This window comes from Microtus oregoni, unplaced genomic scaffold (genome assembly GCF_018167655.1).
Source record: "Microtus oregoni isolate MIOR12 unplaced genomic scaffold, Mior012 000056F_ref0000123, whole genome shotgun sequence".
Lineage (NCBI taxonomy): Eukaryota > Metazoa > Chordata > Mammalia > Rodentia > Cricetidae > Microtus > Microtus oregoni.
This window is the reverse complement of record NW_024543832.1, coordinates 5,120,129-5,145,699: the sequence shown is the minus strand read 5'-3', so window position 1 is coordinate 5,145,699 and position 25,571 is coordinate 5,120,129. Positions and strand designations below refer to the sequence as shown.

Below are 25,571 nucleotides of genomic sequence, written 5' to 3'. Positions count from 1 at the left end.
CCACGGGGCCTGAGAAACCTCCTTGGAAAGTTGGTTTAGACTGCTGGGATGTCCGTGACAGATCAGAGGAAAAACCAAAGGCACTGCATTGTTTCCACCTGGAGAGTCTGAGCCTGTGAGAGAGGGAGTCCGCGATTACTAATGACGTGCTGCAGGTAATTTTCCACGTGTGGGTGGCAAGATAAAAGAGGCCGAGTGTGGCTTGGTGTGGCTCAGTTTCAGGCTGTACACACAGCGGTGCAATGAGACATCTCTCAAGCCAAGTCAGACCTGTCAGCAAGACTAGAGAGCCCCTGGAGGTAATCTGGACCGAGAAGGGAGGTTGCTCACTCTTTCCAATGCTAAAGTTGTATATAGTTCAATTATCCTGACTCTACTTTCCCCCCACAAGTCCAGACTGTTGCTCTCTCTCAACGAGGAGGAAGGCACCCAGTGGAGCAGTGAGAGATTTCTTAACATCATGTACTGGAAATCCACACATAGCTCAGCAAACCAAACCATCAGGGCCCGCATCTGTTTTGGTACTGTAAATGGGGGTACCACACAACTACAGTTCTTATCAAGGTGTGTGTGTGTGTGTTGGGGAGGGATAAGTGAAACAGAGCCTTTCTTAGGCAAAAGAGAGCTTTGTTTGAGACCTAACACACAGATTTTGCTGACAATTTATCTTATGGTTTATTTTTTTCTCATGGAAATCAGTTTTTTAAAAAGGATATGAAGACAAAAATATTGCTGAATGACAGCACTCATCAAAACAAAGGTGAAGGGGTGGAAATCCTGCTTACTAAGGAGATCCTGGGTTCATCCCTGCACCACAAAAATGTATGGCGAGCGAGAGAGAGAGAGAGAGAGAGAGAAAGAGAGAGAGAGAGTGAGACTGACTGGGGGGGGGGGAGAAAGGAAAGGAACAGACTAGAAAAGCAGGTGCGACTTGTGTCAGGTGAGCTGTGAAGAGTCCCAGAAACGCAAAGGCACTCATCTGAGAAATTCATCTCTACAGTTTGCTCTAGCAGAAGAAGGGTAATTAATTAAATAATACTTAGTTCTTTTTATATCACACACATTAAATTAATAACTCAAGCTTCTGTATTCATTATCCACAAATTTATGGAACCTATAAAAAGTCTGACTTTCATAGGGGTGAAAGCAAGCACAAGTGTGTTATGGAACTTGACCAAACAGAAAACCAATAACTATAACAGGGTAGACAGCAGTGTAATGATCTGTTCTGTCTCTTTAAGAGACAAGCCATACCCACCTCCTCCTCAGTCCCCTGAAGCAGGCAGATCTTCCTTCCTGCTTGTAGCCTGGGTCTCTTCCTTTTTCCTCTCCCTTTCAGAGAGGCAGCTTTTGTCTTACCCTTCCCCCTCTCCTCTTCTCTCCTCTCCTCTCCTCTCCTCCCCTCCCTTCTTTCTTTCTCTCTCTGCTCTTCTCCCCTTCTTCCTTCCCCCTCCATAACCCACTAGATAAATATCCAACCTCACTCTGCATGGCATGCCTATCCATGTCTCTGTCTCTTGCCAGCTGCCGTGTGTCTCCCTGCCCAGGACCAGCTGCCTTCGAAGACCTGCGGAGTGGTCTCATGGCATGCCCATCTGTCTGCCTGCACTTCGGGGACCTGCTGTTGATACGGGAGGTCCTCCCACTCCTCCAACCTATCGCCGCTGAGATACCAGCCCATTGGGGCGTGGTCACTCTCCCTTTAAAAAAGCGGCCACTTCCCTCTCCTCTCTCTCTTCACTTCCTGCTCTGCCGGCGACTAGACTCCCTTCCTGGTTGCGCAGAGGGCTGATGGTGATCTGTAAGTTTTTACCCCTTTAAATAAATACCACCCTATTAATCATAATTCCAAACTGGTGTGGCATTGTTTATGACTTACGCCTTCAGTTGGCACCCAACGTTTGGTTTTAGAACCTCTCCTTTCCCCGCTCGGCTGCCGGCTGCGAGTTTGGCTTGGCGGGAGCCCTCCCTTCCTCAGCCGCCGCCTGTGCCTTGCAGCGGCGGCCTTGGCCTCCCCACGTGGATTTAAACTCCACAGGCCCGCGTAGTCTCTGCCCGCGTAGTTTGCTCTTTTCTGAGTCGTTTTTAAATCTCCCTTGCAAGCACAGCTCTTAAGTGGCGCAAACCAGAGCACGGGGTTGCTGAAAGCTGCAACCCCTCAGGGTGACTCTGTCATGTGGAGGCATAAGCGACTTCCAGGTTGCTCTTCTCTAACCCTGGATTCTGGGTTTCTGGTTCCGTCTCTGGAATTGATTTAATTACATTTACTTTGTTGAGCAACTTACATTTTCCAGTTTTTAACAAATACTAGGCAGACTCTGAAACAGGACCCTGTTTTCGTCGCGACTTGGCAACATCGCCACCTGCTGGATAATAGGTAATATGGCAGTTTTCATTTCCAACGCGAATTTTACTGTTCTGGTTACCAATACAATGGGTTATATCATGCAAGGTTTATATGACTATAGGGATAACTTAATTTACTGGTTACTAGGTTTCAGTATTCTTTTGCATATTCTATCATTTAGGAAGATCATGGCACTCCTAAGAACCATACAATCTTTACTAGAAACTCATGCAGGTCAGGAGATTCAGGATTCAAAAGAAACAATAATAAAGACAATAATAAAAAGACTTGAAATGAGTGAAGAAATGATTGGAGCTGGTGAACAGAGTAATAAGGCACAAGGACAGGATATAATGCCAACACCAGCTATTAGAACTGGCTTACCCAAGGTTTTAGTGGCATACCCTATACTTAATTCTGACAAAGCGTCAACTTCTAAAGGCTCAAAGGGAGTCAGAGAAGCTAGATGGACACCAATAGCAATGAATGATCTAAAAGAAATTAAGCAAGCTATTGTTAATTTTGACTTGCACTCTGCATATGTAAAGGAAATGATAAGGACTTGGGCTTCTAATGCTAGAGCTACCCCCATGATTTCCATCAGTTAGTGTCTGTAGTTTTAGATGATGGACCTTCCTTGATGTTTGGAATTTATTTCAGAGAAGAATCCAAACATATGGAACAGCAAGGAAGAGCAAAAGGTGTCGAGGTTTCCCAAGATCAAATTCTTGGTGCAGGAGAATATGCTGATCCACAGGTCCAAGCTCTTTATGATGATAAAGTACTGTGTCTATGTCACCAAGCAGCTTTAAATGCTTGGAATAGGATACAAGATCCAGCAAAAAGGGTTGAATCATATACCAGAATTAGGCAGGGACAGAGAGAACCCTTTATTGACTTTTTGCAAAGATTAATTAAGGCTCTGGACATAGGGGTAACAGACCCAGAAGCTAGACGAATACTTCTTGAATCTCTAGCTTTTGAGAATGCAAACAAGATAATTGGGCCTTTAAAGTCTAGATCAGCACCTATGGATGAATGGATTCAGCATACAATGAATGTTGAGACGTTTAGCTATAACGATGAATCTTGGGTAGGAGAAATGATTTCCACAGCAATGAGGAGACATCAAACTGCCAGGTGTTTTAATTGTGGTAAATTAGGACATCTGAAAAGGGATTGCAGGCACAGAATTTCTAGGAATATTATCTCCTCTGGGAATGACAAAAATAGGAGACCTAGGCCTTCAGGTATATGTAGGAGATGCGGTAAAGGCCGACATTGGTCCAACGAATGCAGGTCAACAACAGACAAACAAGGCAACCCGATACCGTCGGGAAACTCCTTAAGGGGCCTCTCGCAGGCCCCCAAGCCAACAGTGGCGCAGTCATTCCCAGTCACAGTGGAGAACGTGCCTCACCAAGAAAATTAAAAGCTCCAATTTCTGCTATAAAAGTAATACTGGTCTAAATGATGAAATACGTGTGGAGGATGAGTCAAAAAACCCAGTAGAACAGAGTAAACGTATATTTTGGCAGACTTCTATTAATGATCAAAGACCAAAGCTAAGAGTTTGTATAAATGGCACTTTTATTGAAGGCTTATTAGACACAGGTGCGGATGTAAGTATCATTACCCCAGAATCTTGGCATCCAAATTGGCCTCTTCAAGAGGTAGATGTTCAGTTCCTGGGAATTGGAACCCTATCTCGTGTAAAACAAAGCACAAGATGGGTTGAATGCATAGGGCCCGAAGGGCAAATAGGAAGACTAAGGCCATATATAGCCAATATTGCCATAAATTTATGGGGCCGTGACCTGCTACAGCAATGGAATACCCAGATTAACATTCCTGTAGTTCCAGGAACTCATAATTCTGGGAAGGGTATGATGAGGTATTATGGAAAAAGGTCACCAGCCATTCAGGCTGTACAAGAACATACAGCAAATACCAAACCTTTAGAGGTACCAACAGCCCTACCTTTAAAATGGCTAACTGAGAAGCCAATATGGATCAAACAGCGGCCTCTAGCTGAAGATAAACTACAGGCATTGGAACAGCTGGTGCAGGAGCAACTAGATGCTCACCACATTGAAGAATCAACCAGCCCTTGGAATTCTCCTGTGTTTGTTGTAAAAAAGAAATCTGGTAAATGGAGAATGGTGACAGATCTAAGAGCTGTCAACAAAGTAATTCAACCTATGGGCCCACTACAATCTGGAATTCCTTTGCCTTCTCTGTTACCAAAAAGATGGCCTCTTATAGTTATTGATTTGAAAGATTGTTTTTTCACTATACCGTTACAAGAAAAGGATAGAGAAAAATTTGCCTTCACAGTGCTTACTTAAAATAATTCTCAGCCTAATAGGAGATATCAATGGACTGTCCTCCCACATGGTATGCTCAATAGTCCTACATTGTGCCAATATTTTGTAAGTAAGCCATTGGAAATAATTCGTAAACAATTCCCCAAGTCCATAATTTATCATTACATGGATGACATCTTGTTATCTGATTCAAATAAAGATACTTTAGAAAGGATGTTTGAAGAAGTAAAGAAAGTCTTGCCTAGGTGGGGATTACAAATTACCCCTGAAAAGATTCAAAGAGGAAATTCTATTAATTACCTTGGTTACAGAATAGAGTTAGAGAAAATTAAAACACAAAAGGCACAAATTAGGAGAGACCGGTTAAAGACTCTTAATGACTTCCAAAGATTGTTAGGAGACATTTCCAGTCTACGACCAGCTGTTGGGATAACACCTGATCTAATAGTTCATTTACACAAAACCTTAGATAGTGATAAAGATTTGAATAGTCCGAGAAAACTGACAGCTGAAGCAGAAAAGGAACTGACTGTGATTGAGGAAAAATTACAGGAGGCACATGTGGATAGGGTGAACCCAAATCTTAGCTGCATCCTAGTCATATTGCCTTCCAGAATTTCTCCTACAGGGATTCTAATGCAGAGGGAAGATATTATTTTTGAGTGGATATTTATACCTAATAAACCAAGTAAAAAATTAAAAACTTATTTGGAAAAAGTCTCTGAATTAATTATAAAAGGTAAGCTGAGACTTCGTCAACTAGCAGGTATAGACCCAGCAGAAATTATAGTGCCTTTTACTACTGAAGAAATAAAAAAGTTATGGGAAGACAATGAACCGTGGCAAAGAGCTTGTGCTAATTTTTTGGGAGAAATTAATAGCAACTATCCCAAAAGTGGTAGACTTAACCTTATAAAAAGAACTTCTTGGATTCTTCCTAGAATTGTACGTGATGCTCCAATAACTGGAGCCCGTACGTTCTATACTGATGCAAATAAATCAGGGAAAGCAGGTTACAAGTCAGATGAATTGAGTAAGGTGGAACAAAGCCCTTATAATTCTGTCCAGAAGGCAGAATTATATGCCATTCTAATGGTGCTAAGGGATTTTAAATAACCTCTTAATATAGTTACAGATTCACAATATGCAGAAAGAGTTATCTTGCATATTGAAACCGCTGAATTTATACCAGACGACACAGAGTTGACTTCATTGTTTAACCAGGTACAAGACATAATCAGGAACAGGCTTTGTCCAATGTACATAACACACATCCGGTCCCATACAGGTCTGCCTGGTCCTCTAGCCCAAGGCAACGCTGAGATTGATCAATTATTGATTGGAAGTGAGATTGATCAATTATTGATTGGAAGTGTGCTGCAGGCCTCAGAATTTCATAAGAAGCATCATGTCAATAGTAAAGGCCTAAAGAAAGAATTTTCCATTACTTGGCAACAAGCTAAGGACATTATAAAGAGATGTCCTACTTGTTCTTTCTATAATCAAACACCGTTGCCTGCAGGGAGTAACCCAAAGGGTACTAAGAGAAATAAAATCTGGCAGATGGATGTGTTCCACTTTATGGAATTTGGTAAATTAAAATATGTACACCACACCATAGACACGTATTCAGGTTTTCAATGGGCTACTGCCCTGAGCTCAGAAAAGGCTGATTCAGTAATCACACATTTATTGGAAGTTATGGCCATCATGGGTATACCTGCGCAAATAAAGACAGATAATGGTCCAGCATATGTATTTAAGAAAATGAAACGCTTTTTTGATTATTATAATATAAAACACTTTACAGGTATACCAAATAATCCTACAGGTCAGGCAGTTATAGAAAAATCAAATCGTACTATAAAGGATATGCTGAACAAATAGAAAGGGACCGAAAATACCCCCAGAAATAGATTACATAATGCTTTATTAACCTTGAATTTTCGTAACGCTAATGAGAAAGGAACGACAGCAGCAGAAAGACATTGGATAATGGAAAAGTCTGCTGAACTAAATCAACCGATTTATTTCAAAGATGTGCTGACCTCTCAGTGGAAGCCAGGAGATGTGCTACGTTGGGGAAGGGGTTTTGCTCTTGTTTCCACAGGAGAAGAAAAATTGTGGATACCATCAAAATTAATAAAGTTTCGATTTGAAGAGGAGAAACCTCTTGGAAAGGAGAAATGACAACTCATCCACAATGATGATATTCATACAGGTGGTAAGAAAAAACATACAGAATTGGGGGCAGGGTTCTGTTCTTATCTCCACAGGAAAACACTCATCTTTGAGAAATTCAAGGGACCCTGGATGTTTGGATACTGACAGATGGAAAAATACCTGCCCAATAGGAAATATCAAGAAAACTGAATGGGTTGTGTAAGTAATATTAAACCATATTTCTAAATTTATAAAGCTGGTTTTGAAGTTGGACTCTGGCTCAGTCCCTCTCTAATTCCAAGCCTGTTAGTAAGAGAAAAACCCAGAGTTTCTAGAGTTTCTGTCTCATGTCAAGAGCCATGATGTGGGACAGAAAGAAATATGAGTTTAGAAAACATCTTTGCTTTTCTTCATATCTATCATACTTTTCATTGAATATATCTATCATGTCTTTCATTGAATATATATATATATATGTCTACATATGTCTATATGATTAATGTTTAAGTTTTTCATAATGAACAATGAGTTTTTCCTGAAGTGACATTTGAAGTTTCCAGGAAGAAGATAGGGCCCCATAACAACAACTCCACCTGGTTGATATGACGTCATGATACTGATAGCGCTACTACAAGACCTGCTTTGGGTACCAGCTGCACAAGACAGTTCCAACTTGGTTAGCTGAAATGGTGCACATCTTATACAACATTTTGGCCAGACCTGCACAAAATACTCAGAGACTATTAGCAATTTTAAAAGACATTGATCTTGAAATTTAACCATCATTTTACTTTCACAGGATCCCCCAGAAAGAATGTCGCCCCCATGACAGCTGGAAGTAATTCTAGAGGACGACGTTCCCCTCTCCCAGTAAAGTTTGCCCTTGGGTTTAGGGACATCATTTAGGGGTTGATTATAATTAGTATTCGATTGAGGGTTGGGGGAGGAATTTTATAAGCTCAGGGATCATTTTGAAAAAAAAAAGAGGGATGATGGGATGATAGATTTGTAATTGTGAGTTACTGTTTTTAGACAAATATATTGGTATAGATTCTGTATATTGATACAAAGTTAAATTATATTGACTATCATATGCATGCATGTTTCTACCTCTGTTTAAAACATTTTTATGTATTGACATATATTGTATTGATATATATATATATTGTATATATTTACCATATTGAAGTGTACATTTCTACCTCTGATTAAGATACTTCCATAATGTTTGTGTATTGATATATATTTACCTACTGCAATGTATATTTGTACATTGTTTATATTTGGAGGTCATTGTCCTCATTTGTTTCACAGTCATTTATTGTCTTAGTCTTTAAGTTAGATAGATATTGAGAATTATATAGACTAATAGTCATCTAAGTTTGTCATTTATAATTAGACTAATCAGGTTCTTTAGATATATACAGATTATACTCAGTATAGATATATAATCTTCAACTTCTTCAAAGAGCTGTAGAAAATGGCCTTTAATCTAACTCAGAGTTTTGTGGTAGTGAGACACAATTGCTCCTGGCAACACCACTCTATTCCCGAGAGAATGTTGAGCACCAAAGACACTCCACCTGGAGCCTTTCTTTTTGGCAGAACTGGCCTTGGGGCAAAGAAATGCCCGTACCTCAACGACTGACAAAGATACAGAGCGTGCATCAATGGATAAAACAGGGCTGTCATATCCTGCCAAGACAGGGTAAGATAGTTTTGAAAAGTTGCTTGCCTTTGAAAATGGTATGTCAGTTATGTTAGGCCTTAGCCAAAGTTGGTTTCTTCAACGCTGCTAATGTGACTTTGGGTGATTGTCTAGGTAGCTCGTTGTCTCTGTGATTTGTTGCATGTTTTGGAAGTTGTTTTACTGAACTTCCTAATTACCCAGGTAACATTATTTCCCTTCTCAGATCTTCGATGGGGTTGAAGACAATATAAATGTAGTTACTTTCTCTCATGACTTGGCCAAGTTATTTATTATACAAGACCTAAGCTAGTTAGAATAGGATATTTGTACTTATTGTATATAATTTCATAGTAGGTTTAGAACTCTCTTATTTAAACAAAAGGGGGAGGTGTTACGGGAGGTCCTCCCACTCCTCCAGCCTATCGCCGCTGAGATACCAGCCCATTGTGGCGTGGTCTCTCTCCCTTTAAAAAAGCGGCCACTTCCCTCTCCTCTCTCTCTTCACTTCCTGCTCTGCCAGCGACTAGACTCCCTTCCTGGTTGCGCAGAGGGCTGAAGGTGATCTGTAAGTTTTTTCCCCTTTAAATAAATACCACCCTATTAATCATAATTCCAAACTGGTGTGGCATTGTTTATGACTTATGCCTTCATGCTGTGAATCTGCAACCTCTAAGTGTAGTAATATAAAACAAGGTGTCTAAGAGTCCTAAATCTAGAGCAAGTGTAGGGATTTGATGATGGAGCAGACTGCAGCTTGTACGCCTGCTAGGCTGGCAGGTTAGATGGGAGCAGGAGAGAGGAGAAGGTCACTGTCTTCATCATGAGAATATGTCAATAAGCTACAACAGTTGACACATCCTCTGGATACTGCTGAAAAGGGAAACACAGCTAATAGGCCAGAGGGCATTTGACCAAGGTGTTGTTCACAGAAGCTTTTGAGGAAACCATGACAAATGATGTGACGACCTAGGGTAACAAGGAAGAGTTCACTGTTACAGCTGAGAGGGCTGAGCAGCTGTGTGAGTGAGTGCTAGACCTGAGATAGCCAGAGACAGCAAGTCTGTCATGAAGGAGGCTGACCACAATGAGCTGCAGTCTTTGAGCTCTGTCTCCACCTCCCACTGACCTGGTCCCATTCAGAGCAACAGAATGCAGGTGGCCAGGTCCCTGGCAGCAGGACACACACAGCAAAGGTGCAGTGTCCCACAACTCACAGTCTCCAGAGATACTGTCCATTTATCAGTGCAGAGTATGCCATAAGGGTCACATTGTCCACTTCCTGCTGTCAAGAGAACAACCAGAAGATCTAAAATCTTTGGAGTAGGTATGCTAGTGTTTCCAGTCCTACATGCTTATCTTAATTCTTGTCTCATACTGAAATTAATTACTGCACTCAGCGCCTACAGCTTTCTTCACACCCCACTCCCATGTGACACTTGAGAAGTTACTCAATCACACAGGTGTTACTGTTTTCTGTTTTTATCCTAGATGCTTAAATGTTGTTAAGTACTTCCCAGCAGGCCCTCTTGTCCCAGTATAGGAATTCTTGGTCGATGGCCAGAATTGGAAATCAGGATGGGGGGCAGAAGAGAGAGGAGCAATAGTGGAGCCAGTGCCATGCAGTCATCAGTTGTGTGGAGCAGTGGCTTAGTGTGTTTGGTGTTTTGTGTCATACCACCGGCCGGAGTAGAGTTGGGAAGAGTAGAGGAAGGATGGAGGGCCAGTCAAGGCCATAGACAGAACAGAGGGTTAGCCCCAGAAGAACGACTCCAGACAGTAGAGTAGGGAGTAAGAGAGAGCCCAGTTAGAAGCCAACAGAACAGAAAGTCAAGGTCTTAGCCACCTGTGTTTAGGAACTAAGGCTGCCTAGTTGGACCCAATGAGAGTTCAAGTCATAGGCATAGTTTTGTAAGGCATAAACCAAGTCAGAGTCTGACTTTTGGGTGCTTTGAGCCACTTGTTACTAGGAGAGGTCCTCAGAGAAAAGGCAGGTACATGGGTGCAGACAAATGGTCAACTGGGCTGAGGGGATAGGGCTTTATAGGGACCACCCTAATATAGAACCAAGTTCTGACGAGGACTAGAAAGTGATTCTGCTAGAGAAAAACGTACTTCCTGAACTCCAAGGCATCACGTGAAATATAAGGACTGGACCCCCTTCTATGGATTTCAAGGCACTAAGAAAGGTAATGTATACAAGAAAGGTATTTATCAATCCATACTCCTTACCATTCTCATTAAACTCATGCCAGAAGTATGTGCTATCTCTCCTTATTTCATGGGTTATAATCAATTATTAATCACATAAAAGTTAGATGACATTTCTTCAAAGAAGTTATGGCCTGAATCAAATTATATCAATTAACTCCATCAAAGTAAGCATGGGTATCTCTTGGTTCCAATTCTAGATTTACCACTACTAGAGGGCTGGGTTTTGCTTAAATTGTCCAATCTCTTTGAGTATTGGTTTCCTTGCATTGAATGGGATACAACTATGTAAAAATCTAAGCTAAGTGTTGGAAACAGCAAAAGCCTCCACCAAAAGAAAAGCAAAAACAAAAACAAAAAACCATTCAAACAGAAAAAAGCCATAAACTATATAGGAACAGAATGTCATTCCAGTACATTAAGACTTAAGTGTTAGCCGGGAAGTACTGGTGCCTTTCTGGGTCTTGCTATAATTTCATCCATCTATATGAATATGTAAATACCACAGCAATTTAAGGAAACACAACCAATAATGCCACCTGCGGTAGCGGGAGCAGCTCCCTTTGGTAGGCTATGTGCCACTGACAGACATAGTGACATCCCAGGAGTTAATTCCATAGCTTCCTAAGCTAGGAAAAAAGGAGGCCCAGCACCCTCTGCTAGAGAAGGACTGTGTGGGTGATGAGCTGTGACCCCTGCTGCAGGTCACAGTGTTTCTCTCTGGCAATCACTGTGCTTTAACTGCTAAAAGGCGCTCACGTCTAGACACTAACTCTAACAAAAGGGGGATGGGCAAGTTTGTTAATGCCCTGCATCTTAGATGGGGAGAGGGGCAGGCCATCAGTCTGCAAGGTAACAGTGAAATTAAGTGTCAGTGTTATCTGTCTGGGGAGCAGAGAGCCAAGCAGCAGTGGACAGTTCAGAAGTCACTTGTCATCACCAGAGTCATCAGAGCTCTTTTGCCTGTGTACAGAGGACCTGGGCTCATCAGCATCTTGGCATACATCCCTTCAAAGGTCTTGTCAAAGGCCAAGTTAAGGCACTGCACACACACACACACACACACACACGGGAAATGGTGGTGGGGAGTGTTACTTGGGAGTTCTTAAAAGCTAAAAGGTGTTTTTGTGACATTTATATTTGTCCCTAGAAACCAGATATCAGATTTATTCATAATTTGCCTTCTTAAAAATATCTTGGTTAGAAATGAGTTATATATTTTTTAGTTCTGTAAGGATATATGAAGAGAGTGGCAGAAATAAGGGCTGTTTTCAGTACTGATCATCTCACAGAGAACATTATCTGGAGTTAGTATGGGCTGGGAGCTGAATGAGTTTCCGGGGAAAATGTCAATACAGACACCTCACTAGCATCCCCAAAACAAGAGTGGGGGGAACTACACTAATTATGACTAGAAAAAAAATCATGAATCTAGTTGCAGATATAATTGTTACTTCAGGTTTGGAAGAATTCAGCCTATGAAATCTGAATAACAAGATGAAGGTATAAATTTCCAGAGCAGTATTAAAAGGTCAGCCCTCACTGGTCCCAATGGCTTTGGCTGCTCCATTCAAATTACTTCTATAGAGAGCTTGAACCCCAGAAGCCCTTGATAATGTCTTCTGATTGAGTGAAGGTATAATTCATAAACTTAAATTATTTGAAAAATCTGGTCAAACCAAACAGAAGTGTTCTCCAAACTTACAGAAGAAAAGAAATGGTAAAGCATGTTGAAACTGGAGAACTGACTAGGCCAGGAACTGTACTACTCATCAAAGCTTGTGTGTGTGTGTGTGTGTGTGAACACTGTACTCACCATGTTTGGGCAAGCATGTGTTCCATGTGTTTTTGTGTGTGTTAAACAGAAATGCATGTTAGTTTTAGAGAGGGCAAAGCTGCAATGAAAGGGCAGCCTGAGTATTTATGCAAGTTATGAAATGAAAAATTCCTAGTTACCATAGCAACTGCTAGATCACAAGGAATAGGCGCGAAGCAATAGGAGACATCTTAAGTAAACACTATTTTTTTTTCATATTTTGTACAGTCCTGGGTGTTTTTAGATGCTTGCTTTTGGTCTGTGTAGTAACCACCTCAGAAACTGCACTTCACAGTTAGACACAAGACTGGGCGAAAACTAAGGAAAACACTTTGCCACTCTGTGTACACTGGGCAGCTATACAAAGCTGATGATGAGAATTATAAAGGCAATGACGTATAGCTGGAATGCGCTGGGACGCAAGCAAACCAAAATGCTAAACAAAACATAGACATGTTTGGACACAGGAGAAATAGCTCTCTGACCTTTCTCTAAGCTGGAGATAGAGATGGAGAAAAAAACAGGTAGACTGGGATTTAATGATAATGCAGATGAAAAGGCTTTTTCCTGAATGTTAATATGCACCAGGTGTCAAAGGTTAAAGTACTTGAATACAAACCAAAAGTAACCCATTACTGCTGTGTCTACTCTTTGCCGACAACCAATTCTTGCAAAGTCTTACCCATAACTGCAGACTGTAAGTGGTGGGGGTCCAGACTTTCTGCTTACTGTGTCCAGGCTGATTCTTAAGACAAGAAATCATAACTAAAAAATGTGAGTGTACATGTTTCCAGGTATGGTGTATGTGTGTGGGCACACATGCCATCATACATATGTGAGGACTATCTGTAGAATTAGTTCTCTCTTTCAGCCCTTACGTGGATTCTGAGATTGAACTGGGATCACCAGTTGTGGTCTGAATGAAAAATGTCTTCCTTAGACACATGTGTTGAGTAAACACTTCATCCCCAATCGGTGGTGCTGCGTGTGAAGGTCACAGAACATTCAGGAGGTGGGGCCTAACTGGGGTTAGGTTTTAAGGTTTTATCCATCTTGGTTCCACTTCCTGTTCACTTGCTGCCTCCTGATTGCTTATAAGATTGGCCGCATACTGCTGCTGCTGCGCCTTCTCCCTGAGGATGGACTGTATCCCCTCAGGAATTGTAAGCCAAAATAAACCCTTTCTTCATAAAGTGCTTTTTGTCAGAGTATTCTGTTACAGAACCAGAAAAGTAACCAACATCCAGGCTTGGCCCGCAAGTGTCTTTCTCACCAGCAGAAGACAGCAAATTTTTATTTAGAACATGAAATCTTAAATCAACTGGAATCCTAGCAGTGACACAGTTTTGAATTTTCTCAGATCTGATTAGTGTTTAAACTTGGGAAACATTTCATATCACAACTAGTTGCCTTCTCTACCAGATCCAGTTCCACACACACAAAGTCTAGTGCCCAACACTGGGAATTGAAGTTCAAATAAAACAGAGGGCCATACTCTCAGAGAAACTTCTTCATAGGAGAGTCTGACATGTTGGGAATATATACGGGTTTGTATTTTAGAAAAACAGTAGTTCGGGATGGTGCTGTCGAGTGGTTAGTAAAGGAACTGGGCTGACAGCAAAAATCAGACGACATGCTTGGCATTTACAAGAGTTCAGTTAAGATCTACTATTTGTCATGATTTGGAAATTCTAGCTCACCATCTTCTTCAGAACATTCTGAACTCGGAAAAACAATTCCAAATATTTAACAACTTGACTTAAAATGTGGCTTTAATAACCTGATAAGGCAGACAAATTCTAGCTGGTTAGGCCAGATGAGTCATCATCTCATAGCAACAGCATTTGACAAGAAATTTTTAGAAGCTCTAGCTATTTTTAAAACATAAAAAGAACAAAATGATTCTTGGCATTGAGAGGCATATTCAATTAGAGTAGGAGAAAAAGCTACCAGAACCTTCCTGAGCAATCAATTGATAGCCATTATTAAATGACAACATCCTCCCCCAAATAATTCAACACTCCACAGTATGGATGCCATTGAATTTGTATGTGCATGTGTGGGGAGCTGAGAGAAATCATAGGCCTCCAAATCTTAACTGAATGCACAGGGAAAGGAGGCTTACAAAGGAAATAGATCATCCAATGTATAGTTAAAATATTTAACTTAGAAGATTGGTTAGCAGAATTTCAATTTCTCTAAATTAATAAATGTATTCATACTAAAGATAAATTAACTGAAATAAACTTATACATGTGATAGGTAATGTACTACTGACTGAGGAAAAATTAGTACAAGCTTTAATAGGAAGTAGTTAGACCAAAACACGAAAAAAGGGGATTAACACAGTTTGTGCCTGTAAGAAGTAACTGTGCTAGGAAAATCCCGTTTACAATATAGGTAGAGACTTTAGTAGAACTGGGCAATACAGTTCTGTAATTGGAAAATATATTTACCCCAAGTGGAAAGGTAGTTCCGAGTGTTGTGGCATCTTGAGGAAATCTCCCGATGCACATATTGGAGGCAGCAAGGAAGTGAGGGGCAGTGGTTAGTTTTCCCTGACCTTTCCCTTACTTTGTTGTACCTGTCTATCATTTCTAAATTCCCTTCAAAATTCATACATTACTTTTTTAATTGGTACTTTCAACCATTATGAAATGTGCCTTAATGACTAGAGAGATGGCTCAGCCATTAAAGGCTCGGCTCATGACTGACATAAGAAATGTGCCTAAGTCTGACATGTTGGCCAATACCTGATTCTGGACCATGAAACATTTGTATATCTTCTCTGGCGATCTGTTCACTGAGGAATCAAAGTCCAGGTCTGTATTAAGATGCATGAAAGGGTATTTCCATAGCTAGAAAACTGGGGAGTCAGGAATGGTGATAAAGTAGCAACAACATGTAACCTCCTTTAGCCATTTGACTGGGGATCTTTGTCATTTATGATTAGTATACAAATAGCGTAACATCAAGGAAGTGAAAGAGATGGCGCTATCATCTTTGGGCATGTGAGAAAAGCCAGTTTTGGAAACAAATGTCTTATCACATATAGCCTTTCCCTCTGCTTTGCTTTCTCCTCCCCCCCCCCAGGTGTTGGTGCCTTCTGGAATCACCCCTTGTTTGTTTCTCTCTCTGCCACTGTTTCTATTAAAGAATGGAGACAATAATAAGCCAATATCACCAGGTCTCTAAAAACTCCCCTCTATGCATGAAGAAAGAAGGCTAAATCAGCATTAATAATTATCTTGGGCTTCAACAATATGAACGCTATGTGTGGTAGGTACTAACTGATCGCCACATGGAGGGCCCTGACTGAAGACTGCTCACAATCCCCAGGGCCTGTGGTCCACTTCAGTCAGTTGAGGAACACTTCAGTTCATCAAAGCAGAAATGTGTACGTCCCCAACCCTTTGTGCCTTCCCAGGGTCACAGGCTGAGACATCCAGCTTCTCACTGTGCACTCAGAATGAAAAGTCACTATTTCTGCTTGCTCTATTCTGTACAGAGGCAATCTTTTTTCTAACCACTTTTTTTATTAGAGAAATTTACTTTTCATTTTACATACCAACTTCAGTTCCCCCTCCTTCCCTTTTTTCTGTTCCCCTCCATCTCCCCTTCTTACTCCCATCCACTCCTCAGAACAGGTAAGGCCTTACTTCAGGAGTCAACAAGGTCTGGGATACCAACATGAGACAGGACCAAGCCCCTCCCCCTGTATCAAGGCTGACAAAGGCATTCCACCATAGGGTATGGTCTCTAAAAAAATCAGTTTATGAACCTGGGATAGTTCCTGGTGCCACTGACAGCCCCCTTCCCTGCAAAGATGAAGCCACATAACTGTCACCCACATTCAGAGGGCCTAGTTTGGTTCCATTCAGGTTCCCCAGCTGTCAGTCCATAGTCTGTGAGCTCCCACTAGCTCAGGTCATCTGTCTGAGGTTTGTCCCATAATGCTCTTTGATAGCCCTTGTTCACATGATCTCTCCTCCCTCTCTTTAACTGAACTCTAGGAGTTCAGCCCAGTGCTTTGGCTGCATGTCCCTACATCTGCATCCATCAGTTACTGGATGAAGGTTCTATGATGACAATTAGGGTCTGATTACAGGAGATGGCATTTTCAGGCACCCTCTCCATTATTGCTAGGAATCTTAGCGGGGGTCATCCTGTGGATTCCTGAGAGTTTCTCTAACACCAGGTTTCTCCCTAACCCCATAATGGCTCCTTCTATCAAGATATCTCTTTTCTTGCCACAGAGGCAATCTCAAAGCCAAGTTCTGGATTGACCAGACACTCCTTCACTGCATTTCTTCAAGGAGATCCCAAACTAGCCATGTGTAGAGAGTTAAGACCGGGCGTGGGGCACAGCAGCTGTAGATGGTGGGTGTACTTAGAGCTGTGCTGACCTCCAGAAAGAAAGATCTCTTCAGGGTGTGGTGAGTTTTCTCAGGTCTGGGCAAACTTCCTCAGTATGCCAAGATTATGAGTTACATTGATGGCCAGGAAACATTATTAGTGACTCGGACAGAATGGGGTCTACTTTAAAATAAAGGTCAGATGTACTTGCCAAGTTACAAGGAAAATGGCATTTAATAGGTCAAGGAGTCATCAAAGGTTTCTGTGCACAAGCACCCGGCACTCAAGTACATTCTTTAAATGCAAATCAAGATATCATTTGCGTGTGTGTGGTGTGTTGCTAGAAATGGAATCCAAAGCCATTTACAAGCTAGATAAGCTCTCTTCCACCGAGTTACACTGCAATCCCAAGTTATCTCCATTGTTTTGTTTCAGTGTGTTGAATTCTACCTCATTTAGGCTCAAAATTTTCCTTCCCCACCTCCAAGGTCTTAACCTGCAGGAGGAATTATTGTTGCTAGCTTGGCCACATGTGCGTCTGTCTCTGCCGTTTTACTCAATTGAATCTTTTAAAATTCCATCCACACCTATTATTAGAAGGGACAGAATAATCTTCATAGCTTCAATTACCCTATTTCTCACCCTGTTTTTACGGATATATCTGAGTGTTATTTTAATACTAAGATAATTTTTGGATATGTGCTTCCTGATGGGTGTTTAATGAGAAGTACTGAATGATCTCATTTATATTTTGCTGAAAATATTATTGGTTTCTGCTTTCATGAGATGCTAATTTTCTGATGGGGTAACTGCTAATAGAGAAGGGGAATTTACTTTACAGAAGCAGTTTATAGGAGCTAAAAGCCATTTCAATCAGCTAGCCTTGACCCAGAATCCCACAATAAACAAATACAATAACATCTAGGGGCAAACTTACATTCTATACCAAGCCTACAGGAGATCTGTTGCTGTGCTTTTACTAGTGATTTTTTGCTTCCATTTGTGGAGGCTAAAGATATCTGCTTTACTAGGGAAATAATATCAATGGAAATATTTAAACATTTTCTCGTGATTAATGAGCCGCCTGAATCAATCATATTATATTTATTACTCATTTTAAGGTGACTGCTTATAAATCCCACTTAGAAGGTGCCAGTTTATAAAGGGAATAAACAACTTCTTATGAACACAAAATACATGGCATCTAAAGTTTCTTCCAAAGCACAGAATTCTCAGAGGAAAACTGCACTACTCTTACAATCTCAGGACTTGTAGACTCAATGAGAGTGAGTTCACTGAACAGAAACATGAAGCATTCAGCAACCATAAATCCAGTTGGGGTTTCATAATGCATGGAACCATTAGAGGATCATTAGTACTCTCTTCATAGGAGTAGCACAGCAAATTCTGACCAAGGCAAACTCACGCCAAGTTTAAAGAGTCATGTATACCATATGACACACTCTCTCTCTTCTCTGGTGGCACAAGGGCCAAAATTTTACTTTGGCAAATTCCACTCCCGCTCCACCTTCAGGGTCACAGGATATACGCTCTTATGACTAATTGCTTTTCCTGAGCCCCTTAGAAATCCCCACCCCGAAGACACTTCCTGCTATGGTAACTGTCTTGTGACCATCCCTATTCTCTTCAACTGTTTCCTGGATCTTGACGAGCCCCTAATTCTTTATTATGACTCACAGGGCTTGAACCATGCCCAGCCATTCCTGAGAAGAAATTTACACATGGTTGTCAAAATTGTTGACTTTGTTCACTTAACTGTGTACAAATGTGTAATAAATGAACGCACATGCAATGTCTTATCCCTCCACCTTCTGATATAGAAAGCAAACATTAGGAAAGAGACCCCACAATCTATTCCAACTAAACCCAAGTACCACAGAACTGACTTCTAAAGATCTAAATAATAATATTTTCATTTTCAATAAGAGAATACACAGTTTTTTTTCTTTTCTTCTTTTTTTTTAGTCAAAGACATGGCCAAGGGAAGAAGCTTGGCTGGTAAGGTGCCTGCCCGTTGTAGGAGCCTGCTTGTTTATTCCTGGCTGCCAGACTTGAAATAATCACACAGAAACTGTGTTAATTAAATCACTGCTTGGCCTATTAGCTCTAGCTTCTTATTGTCTAGATCTTATATTTTAATTTAACCCATTTTTATTAATCTGTGTATCACCACGTGGCTGTGGCTTACTGGCAAGGTTCTGTCCGGCATCTGTTTCTGGTGGGGCTACATTGCTTTTTCCTGACTCGGCCTTCTTTCTCCCAGCATTTAGTTTAGTTTTCCCTGCATAGCTCTGTTCTGCCCTGCTATAGGATCAAAGCAGTTTCTTTATTCATTAATCAATAAAAGCAACACATACTCAGAAGGGCCTCCTATACTACCTGCCTGGCTTGCACAAAGCCCTGGCACTGAGAACACCACTGGTAAAAGAAGAATCAGAAGTTCAAAGTCATTTTGGGCTACTAGAGAGTGTGAGGACATCCCAGTACACATGAGACTCTGCTTTAAAACAAGAACAACAACAACAAAACCCAAAAAGTTGAAGACAGAGGTAGCAACCTTCACAGCAGCAGCTACAAGGGAGCGACCACTGAGGGAGCAAAACACCAAAGAGACAGGATCAAAAAAAAAAGTTCCCTCGCCATATAATAATCAAAACACTAAACACATAGAATAAAGAAAGAATATTAAGAGCTACAAAAGAAAAAGTCCAAGTAACATAAAAAGGCAGACTTACCAGACTTACACCTGACTTCTCAGTGGGAACAATAAAAGCCAGAAGATTGTGGTCAAGTGTTATGCAGACACTAAGATGACCATGGATGCCAGCCCAGACTACTATACACAGCAAAACTTTCAATCACCACAGACAAACAAAACAAGACATTCCATGATAGAACCAGATTTAACTAATACCTACCTACAAACCCAGCCCTACACAAAGTACTAGAATGAAAACTCCAACCTAAGGAAGTTAGTTATATCCACAAAAACATAGACAATTCCAAAGAATGGAAAAACACACACAATAATATTCTCAACAATGAAAACTAAAATAAGAGGAACAAGCAATCACTGGTCATTAACATTCCTTATTATAAATGGACTCCATTCACCTATAAAAAGACACAGATTAAAAGATTACATACAAAAACACAATCCATCCTTCTGCTACATATAAGAAACATACCTCAATCTCAAAGACAGACATCACCTCAGAGTAAAGGGTTGGGAAAAAATGTTCTAATCAAATGGACCCAAGAAACAAGCATGTGTAGCTATCCTAATATCTAACAAAATAGACTTCAAATGAAAAATCAGTCAAAAGAGGAAAAGAAGAACATTTCGTATGACTCACAAGAAAAATTCATCAAGAGGAAATCTCAGTACTGAACATCTATGCCCCAAATACAAGGGCACCCTCATATGTAAGAGAAAACTACTAAAGCTTAAACCACACATTAAACCCTGCACACTAATAGTGAGAGACTTCAACACTCCACTCTCACCACTGGACAGGTAAATTTTTCAAAGAGGAAATTAACAGAGAAATAAGGGAACTAACAGATGTAATGACTTAAATGAAATTAACCAACATATACAAAATATTCCATCCAAACATTAAAAAATATACCTTCTTCTCAGCACCTCATGGAACCTTCACAAGAATTGACCACATATTAGGTAACAAAGGGAACCTCAACAGATAAAAAAAAATTGGAATAATCCCATGTATCTTATCGGATCACCATGGCTTAAAATTAGAATTCAACAGCAACAGTAATTCCAGAAGGCCCACAAACAAATGGAGATTAAACAATGCTCACCTGAATCATCAATGGGTCAAGGAAGAAATAAAGGCAGATTAAAAATGAAAGATTTCCGGGGTTGCCGCTGCCGCTGCCGCCATCGTGCCAGCCCCACGGGTCTTGGTGAGGTGGGTGACTCTCCAGGATGGGAGACAAGCCAATTTGGGAGCAGATTGGATCCAGCTTTATTCAGCATTACTACCAATTATTTGATAACGACAGAACCCAGCTAGGCGCAATTTACATTGATGCATCATGCCTTACGTGGGAAGGACAGCAGTTCCAGGGGAAAGCTGCCATTGTGGAGAAGTTGTCTAGCCTTCCATTCCAGAAAATCCAGCATAGTATCACGGCACAGGACCATCAGCCTACACCAGATAGCTGTATCATCAGCATGGTTGTAGGCCAGCTCAAGGCCGATGAAGATCCCATCATGGGTTTCCACCAGATGTTTCTATTAAAGAACATCAACGACGCTTGGGTTTGCACCAACGACATGTTCAGGCTTGCCCTGCACAACTTCGGCTGACCTCCTGGCCAGACGCTCACGCTGTTTCCTCCTCCCTCCTCTTCCCAATACTATCTCACTCCTCCAGATGCTCCAAATATCATACACAAATGAGCAGGGCCGAGGTGGGAGTGGGTGCAGTGCGCTTCTGTCACCACGGTGTTGTGCATGATGTTTGGATGCTAGACTAGTTGCATCTGACAGGAGACGTTTGTGTTGTACCAGCGCATGCCTTGGAAAGACTTAAGTAATGCAAAAGATTGTCGGTTTTTGTTTTATTTCATTTTTTAATCTACTGACAAGTTGCTCTAGTAACCCAAAGAAGTGAAGGAGAAAGCAGCTGCCTCACCACCCAGATACTGATTTGTTCAGATGTTTCAATGCCTCATGATACAATAAAACCACAAAAGTTTTCTTAACAGTTTAAAAAAAAATGAAAGATTTCCTAAAATTCAATGAAAATAACTATACAACATATCCAAATTTATAGGACACAATGAAAGCAGTGTTAAGAGGAAAGTTCATAGCACTAAATACATACATAAAGAAGCTGGAAAAGTCCCACACTAGTGAGTTAACAGAACACCTGAAAACTCTAGAACAAAAAGAAGCAAACTCCCCCAGGAGGACTAAATGCAGGACATGATCTGGTGTATGATTAATAAAACCTCAGGCTCAGAAATTGGGCTTCAACCTGAAGATCTCAAAAGCAAAACAGCCAGCCACTGGTTCTTACCTCCACCTCAGTCTAAAATGGTGATCCTGCCACCCAGAATCTAAGAATGAGACTGCCTCTGTGAGCTGTCTCCCCTGCTTTATATTCCTTTCAAGGGCTGGGATTAAACGTGCTCACCACTGGGATTAAGGATATGGGATTAAAGACCACCTGATTTCTATGGCAACTACTAGTGTGGCAACTGGGATTAAAAGTGTGTGTTACCATAACCTGGTCTATAAGGCTGACCAGTGGGACTATTTTACCCTCAGATCTTCAGGCAGTTTTTATTTATTAAATACAGTTGAAATGCCACTACAATAATCACACTGAGACCTGAAATCAACAAAACAGAAACAAAGAAAACAGTACAAAGAATCAATGAGACAAAGAGTTGATTCTTCGAAAAAATTAACAAAATAAATAAACTTTTATCCAAATTAACCAAAAGGCAGAGGGAGAATATCCAAATTAACAAAATCAGAAACGAAAAGGGGGACATAACAACACACATGGAGGAAATCCAGAGATTCATTAGGTCATATTTTGAAAACCTGTAACTCCATGAATTTTGAAAAATCAAAGGAAATAGATAATTTTCTGCATAAATATCACTTATCAAAATTAAATCAAAACCAGATAAGCAAATTAAATAGAGCTATAACTGTTAAGGAAATAGAAACAAATCAAATCAAATCTCAAAAAAAAAAAAAAAAGCCAGGACCAGATGGTTTCAGTTCAGAATTCTACAAGATTTTCAAAGAACTAATACCAATACTCCTCAAAATGTTCCACACAATAGCAACAGAAGGAACATTGCTAAAACCTTTAAACCTTTTTTTATGAAGCTACAATTACCCTGATACCCAAACCCCATAAAGATATTACTAAGAAAGAAAATTACAGACTAATCTCACTCATGAACATTGATGCAACCATACTTAATAAAATATTGGCAAACAGAATCCAAGAAGGCATCAAAAAAAAAAAATCACCCACCATGATCAAGTCAGCCTTATCCCAGGGATACAAGGATGGTACAACCTACAAAAATCTATCAATGTAATCCACCATATAAACAAACTGAAAAAAGAAAACCACATGATCATCTCATTATATGCTGAAAAAGTCTTTGACAAAATACAACATCCCTTCATGGTAAAGGTCTTGGAGAGAGCAGGGATACAAGGAACATACCTAAAAATGATAAAGGCAATATACAGCAATTCAACAGCCAACATCAAACTAAATAGAGAAACGCAAAGTGATCCCACTGAAATCAGGAACAAGACAAGGTTGTCCACTCTCTCCATATCTATTCAATATGGTACTTAAGGTCCTAGCTAGAACAATAAGACAACAACAAAAGAAAATCAAGGGGATACAGAAAATCAGAAAAGAATTCATCAAACTCTCACTATTTGCTGATGATATGATAGTTTATATATGTGACCCCAAAAATTCTACCAAGGAACTTCTACAACTCAAAAACAATGTAGCACTGTAGCAGGATACAAGATTAACTCAAAAAAATCAGTAGCCCTCCTGTACACCGATAATAAATGGGCTCAGAAAGAAATCAGAGAAATATCACCCTTCCCAATAGCCACAAATAACATAAAATATCTTGGAGTAACTGTAACCAAACAAGTGGAAGACCTATATGACAAGAACTTTCAATCTTTGAAGAAAGAAACTGAAGACACCAGAAAATGAAAGATCTCCAATGCTCTAGTGTAGGTAGAATTAACATAGCAAACATGGCAATCTTACCAAAAGCAATCTACAGATTCAATGCAATGCCCATCAAAATCCCTGCAAAATTCTTCAGACCTCAAAAGAACAATACTCAACTTCATATGGAAAAGCAAAAAAAAACAGGATAACCATAACAATCTTACACAATAAAGCAACTTCTGGAGGCATCACAATACCTGACTTGAGAGCTACAGTACTGAAAACAGCCTGGTATTGGCATAAAAACAGACAGGAGGACCAATGGAACCGAACCAAAAACCCAGATACCTACGAATACCTGATTTTTGACAAAGAAGCAAAAAATATAAAATGGGAAAAAGAAAGCATATTCAACAAATGGTGCTGACATAATGGGATATCAACATGTAGAAGAATGAAAATAGATCCATATCTATCACCATGCACAAAACTCAAGTCCAAATGGATCAAAGACCTCAACATAAAGCCTCATAGAAAAGAAAGTGGGAAGTACACTTGAATGCATTGGCACAGGAGACTACTTCCTAAATATAACTACAGTTGCCAGACACTGAGAGAAACAATTAATAAATAGGACCTTCTGAAACTGAAACGCTTCTATAAAGAAAAGGACATAGTCAACAAGACCAAATGACAGCCTGCAGAATGGGAAAAGATCTTTACGAACCCTACATGGGACAGAGGGTTGATCTCCAAAGTATACAAAGAACTGAAGAAACTGGTCATCCAAAGAACACCTAATCCAATAAAAAAAATGAGGTACAGACCTAAACAGAGAACTCTCAACAGAGGAATGGCTGAAAGATACTTAAGGAAATGCTCAACATTCTTAGTCATCAGAAAAATACAAATCAAACAACTCCGAGACTCCATTTTACACCCGAAAGAATAGCCAAGATCAAAAACACGGATGACAGCTTATGCTGGAGAGGATGTAGGGTAAAGGGAACACTCCTCATTGCTGGTGCAAGTGCAAACTGGTACAGCCACTTTGGATATCAGTATGGCGATTTCTCAGAAAATTAGGAAACATCCTACCTCAAGACCCAGCAATCTCTTTTGGGTGTATACCCAAATGGTGCTCAATTGTACCACAAGGCCATCTGCTCCAACTATGTTCACAGAAGCATTGTTTGTCATAGCCAGAACCTGGAAACAACATAAATGCCCCTCTACTGAAGAATAGATAAGAAAAATGTGGTACATTTACACAATGGAGTACTATACAGAAGAAAAAATAATGACATTTGAAATTTGTGGGCAAATAAGTGGATCTAGAAAACATTACATTGAGTGAGGTAACCCAGACTCAGAAAGACAAATATCATATGTACTCACTCTTAAGTGGCTCTTAGGAATAATGCAAAGAAAAATCAGCCTACAATTCACAATTCCAGAGAACCTAGAGAACAAAGAGGACCCTAAGAGAGACATACATGGACATACATAAAATTAATTTTAAAAAAGTTAAAGACAAATTTTTCATGTAATGGCAAATAGGAACATAGTCTTGTTTAAAAAAATATGGATATTTAGCAAGACTGATTAGAAAAATGTGTACTGCACACTAGCCCACAGGCTGTCATGTTCCGTTAGGATATTTTAGCACTCCTCTATTTTTGTTACCTTAACATAACATTCAGGGCTGCTAGATACCAGATGGGATTTTTCCTTCTCACCCACTTCCCACTGTAGGAGGATAAAGGGTTTTCACATTCTACATGAAAATCTTTTATAACTTCCTTTTATTCTTTTTTCTCAGCTCATGTATCTGAATCTCTTCAGATGTGTAACCTCTGTCTGAATCCATTGAGGCATTCATAGCACAAGAGTAAGCTGAACTTAAGTGTGTGTGTGCCAGACGCGTATCAACAAG

General features: G+C 40.3%; 2 protein-coding genes across 3 annotated transcripts in view; one reads left to right on the top strand and one right to left on the bottom strand.

The window, feature by feature from the left end:
- Rapgef5 (Rap guanine nucleotide exchange factor 5) overlaps positions 1 to 25,571 on the bottom strand; it is a 253,743-nt gene that overhangs the window by 90,750 nt on the left and 137,422 nt on the right. The gene's annotated exons all lie outside the window — the stretch shown is intronic.
- Positions 20,818 to 21,664, top strand: LOC121438454 (nuclear transport factor 2). Its single transcript, XM_041638785.1, has one exon. The coding sequence runs from the start codon at positions 20,881 to 20,883 to the stop codon at positions 21,262 to 21,264; it is 384 nt and encodes a 127-aa protein (XP_041494719.1). The 5' UTR covers positions 20,818 to 20,880; the 3' UTR covers positions 21,265 to 21,664.